The sequence below is a fragment of the Phodopus roborovskii genome, unplaced genomic scaffold (assembly GCF_943737965.1).
Source record: "Phodopus roborovskii unplaced genomic scaffold, PHOROB, whole genome shotgun sequence".
Taxonomy (NCBI): domain Eukaryota; kingdom Metazoa; phylum Chordata; class Mammalia; order Rodentia; family Cricetidae; genus Phodopus; species Phodopus roborovskii.
The window spans coordinates 500726-504916 of NW_026126524.1; the positions used below are offsets into that span (position 1 = coordinate 500726).

General features: G+C 60.7%; 1 protein-coding gene across 1 annotated transcript; it reads left to right on the forward strand.

Moving 5' to 3' along the window:
- Nucleotides 1-2423: 2423 nt before the first annotated feature.
- Nucleotides 2424-3867, forward strand: Tmem271 (transmembrane protein 271). Its single transcript, XM_051198031.1, is given in 2 exon segments — nt 2424-2647; nt 2650-3867. Coding segments are annotated over 2 exon segments (1218 nt in total). The 5' UTR covers nt 2424-2592; the 3' UTR covers nt 3813-3867.
- The last annotated feature ends 324 nt before the right edge of the window (nt 3868-4191 follow it).

The following is a 4191-nucleotide window of genomic DNA, read 5'->3' on the forward strand; positions in this document are numbered from 1 at the left end:
TTCCAGCAGAGCTCCTTCTCAATACATACCAGGGTGCTCTCCTGCAATCTTATAAAGCTGGATTGGCCAAACTTAAAGATTCTTCTCAGTGGAATTCCCCTCTTCCTGTTGCTGCTGTCCAGTTAGGCTATTGCTGAGCGACTTCCCAGCACTGAAGAAACACCTGCATGCCGGCTCCTGGCCCCATGCTTCAGGCAGAACCAGATCAACGTTTAGTGCATCACAGACACATGCACAAACAGCCATACCAAGATGCAGCTGAAACTTCCATTACCCACCTGATAGAAAACACATATTTGTACTATAGGGAAGTCCTGTACTATGGGGATCCACCACAGGGCCTGTGCACAGAGCCCAATTCCAGCAGTCACTGATTTACTCATGGAAAGCTGGTCTGGGGTAACAGGGAACCTACCTCACCACTTGTTGTGAGGAGTGAATAAAGAAAGTTCTTGAAAGATTTCAGTACAGCACCGGATCAGACAGGCTTCAGACAAAATTGAGGCAATAAGAAAATGACAATAAATTCTGAGAAACGACGATGTTCCCAGGAGTGGGAACATCATGGACAAGGGCCCTGTGGTAATTTTAAGAAATGAAAAATTGTTAAAGAGGTAGCAGTGCCTAGAGGAGAAACAACTCAGAACGGACTGCTTCCCACCTCAAGATCGGAACTCATTCTTCATGGACGGGGGGCCCTCAATCCCTTCCTCCCCAAGCCTAGACATTCGCGGGGCTCCGGGGTGGGGAGCAGAGGGGCAGCTCTGCAACTTGCAGCAGCTCCAAATCTGGTTTCCCTGGAAACTGGAAGAACCAGTGGAAGTTTGCACTGAGCTCTGCTCTCAAGCGTGGGCGCCACGATCCTTAAGCAGGCTCTTGGAGCCTCCTGAGCCACGAGCCAAGCTCACAGAGGCAGGGTTGCTTTGCTTTCTGACGAGTCATCATTCACCAGGGATGCTGTTTCAAATTCTGCTCCGCCTGCTAAAAATACAGAGAAACTGGTTCGCTGTTTCTGAAGCTAAGGACCAAAGTGAAACCCACGCAAACGTCCGGGAGTCTTTGGAAGGCTTCCATACACCCGCCAGCAAGTGGCTTTTAGGAGGGATGGGCAAGAGCCCTAGCGCGGGTGGGCGCGTCTTCCCCAGGCAATTACAGCTCTTGGTTTGGGGAGGGCCCTTTAGCAATAAATAGGGAAGTCTCTGGGCCTTTGGCGGTCGTGAACCTGCTGTACTAAGGGCCGGCGCGCAGGCGCGTTCTACACACACACACACACACACACACACACACACACACACACACACACACACACACACCTGCTCCCGGACCTCGCTCCTCCACACCCCAGCCACCACCACCCCCCACACACACCCATCCCTGCTCCCAGACCTCGCTCCTCCACACCCCAGCCTCAGGCCCAGCAACCAGAGGTTCAGAAGCTACGCAGACCGCCTGAATCATCCACACCCTGGACTTCGGGCCAAGGCGGGGCTGTGAGAGAGAGGCCTCAAACAGGTTCAAATCCGGATTTGAGCTATCATGGCACTCTCCCGTGCATACTTGAGCGCAGAGCAAATTCATTCACCTGCGTGTGAGGAAATTTTCAGCCAGATTGGAGATGGGACTAGACCCAAAGCTGAACTCACCTGACTGTTCCCAAGACTTCATCCATAGCTGGTCCTTGGAGAGAAATCCCCTGCCAGTTCTCCCGCACACCCTATTCACAACCCCCAAGCCCCTACAATATTCTTCACAAACTTCAAGGTAGCAAACACCACCCTTCTACGCACCGCACTCCTGGACACCTCACGCACTACACTGCATGCATTCTGTGTTCACCCTATGCACATCTCGGAATACACACCGCTCCCCGCACCACATAACACATATGCGCACACCATCCTCCCACACCCCACCCTGTAAGACCTATGCATACCCCCCTCATACATGCGCACATGTATGTCAGTAATTCCCAAAGAAACACGCTTTATCCTCCAGTCCCCGAATACCCTGCTCACTCTCCTCTATTCCTTCTGGCCATTTTCCTCCTCCCCCTTTCCTCCTCCGGGCTCCCCCTCATACCCACCCCTGTCGCTGAAAACCCCTCTAACTTCTTCGGGCTTCCGGGTCCAGTCAGGTGGGCGTGGAGACGAACCGCCCAGTGGATTGGGAAAAGCAAATGCAGGGCTTCCAGAGGTGGGAGGTCCTGGGGGTGGCGCCCAGGGGGTCCCTGGAGAAGAAGGCCCAGGTGGTGTTCCTAAGGTGGCAGGCGCTGGACAACGACATTGACAGGGGGAGGACAGGAAGGCGGAGACTTGGCGAGGGGCCCCTTTCCTAGTGGAGGATCCGAGGGGAGTCCTGGGGACCCAAGGGTCGGGAGGGGGCCGCGGAGGGTGGTGTCAGGGCGAGGCGCGCGGAGCCGCGGGTGGGGGGGGCCGCGCGTTCGGAGATCGGCGCCGCGGTCTGGGGAGGGGGCGCGCGCGCCTTGCGGTTTTCCGCGCCGGCTCGGTTCCCGGTGCGGGGTCGCGGCGGCGGCGGGAGGCGGAGGATGCGGGCTCCAGTGGCGGCGGCGCGAGCTCGGGAGGACGCGGGAGGATGAAGAGGAGGCCGGCGGTCCGGCCGCGCGGCGCCGGGAGGAGGCGGGGGCGGCGGCGGGCGGCGGCGGGCGCGCCGGGTGCGGGCCGGCTCCGGCGCGGAGGATGAAGTGGAGCGTCCGCGGGGCCTGCGCCGCGCTTTCCTCCAGCCTGCTGCTCGCCTGCGCGCTCAGCGCCGCCGCCGTCGGCCTCAAGTGCTTCTCTCTAGGCTCTGAGCTGCGCGGGGAGCCGTTCCGGCTAGGGGCGGCCGCAGGCGCCTTTTACTCCGGGTTGCTGTTGGCCGCTGGCCTCTCACTGCTCGGCGCCGCCCTGCTGTGCTGCGGGCCCCGGGAGGCGCCCCTCGCCGGATCAGGGGCTGGGTCGGGCCCCGGACTCGGGGTCCCCGCATCTCCAACGGGCACTCCGGAGCCCTCTCCTGGAGAGACGCGGGCGGCCGGGCCCTTGGGGCGGGTGAATAGCCAGAACCTGCTGCTCCTAGGAGTCCTGGTCTTCATGCTCGGGGTCCTCAGCGCCTTTGCGGGAGCAGTGATCGACGGCGACACAGTGTCCCTGGTGGAACGCAAGTACTCCCACTATTGCCTGCCCCCGCGCACGTCCGCCGCTGGCCCGGGCCCTGGCCCTGTAGCCCCGGGCTCCGGCACGCCGCGCGCTCGCAGCACCCTGGACAGCGCCACGTCCGCCAAATGCCGCCAGCTGAAGGACTACCAGCGCGGCCTGGTGCTCTCCACTGTATTCAACTCGCTCGAGTGCCTGCTGGGCCTGCTCAGCCTTCTACTGGTCAAGAACTACAAGTCGTCGCAGGCCCGGCGCGGCCGGCGCGGCCGGCGGAGGGCAAACCGGTCTTTGGCGCGGCCGCGGGGCGTACCCGGGCTCCGCGCCCAGCCGCTAGCTTCCCGGACCCGGCGCGGCCGCCGGGGCAAAAGGGGGCGGCGGCTGCAGCCCCGGCCCAGCGAGGCCTCTATCCTATCCCCGGAAGAGTCCGACTTCACCACCCCAGGAGACTGCGCGAGCTTCTCGGCGCACCACGCTGTGTCCTACATCAACGTGGGCGTCTTCCATGCGTTTGACGAGGCGGGCGTGGAGGTGTGCTGTGGCGGGCATCCGTCGGTGGAGCTGCCAGGGTACGCGCCTTCGGACCCGGACCTCAACGCCTCCTACCCTTATTGCTGTCGGCCTCCTTGTGAGATGGCGCGCCCTTGGGAGCCTAGCCGGGCCTGCTGAGTCCAGGCCCGTGTGGCTTGGGACATCTGAAAGGGCAGCCGTCGGGCTTTCTTTGCTTGGCGTTGTGCCTGCGCGTGGGTTGGCACTTTTCTGGCCCGGCTCTGTGAGATCTGCAAGACCCTAGGACACTCCGGTATTGTCCTTTCTGTGTGAGGGGGTGTCTCCCCTCTGTGTCATTCGTATCCGGACTCAATTTAAAGTTTACAATAAATGTTTGGGGTGGGCTTGCGGATCACACTCCTCTCAGACAAGTCCGTACCCCAGGACTACGATCAGAAGTCCTGGGTCAAATGGGCAAGAACAGAGAGCTCTTATCGAAGCTGAGCTTCATGTGGAGGACCTCGGCTGAGAGTACAAAGCAGTTGGAACCATAGGAATA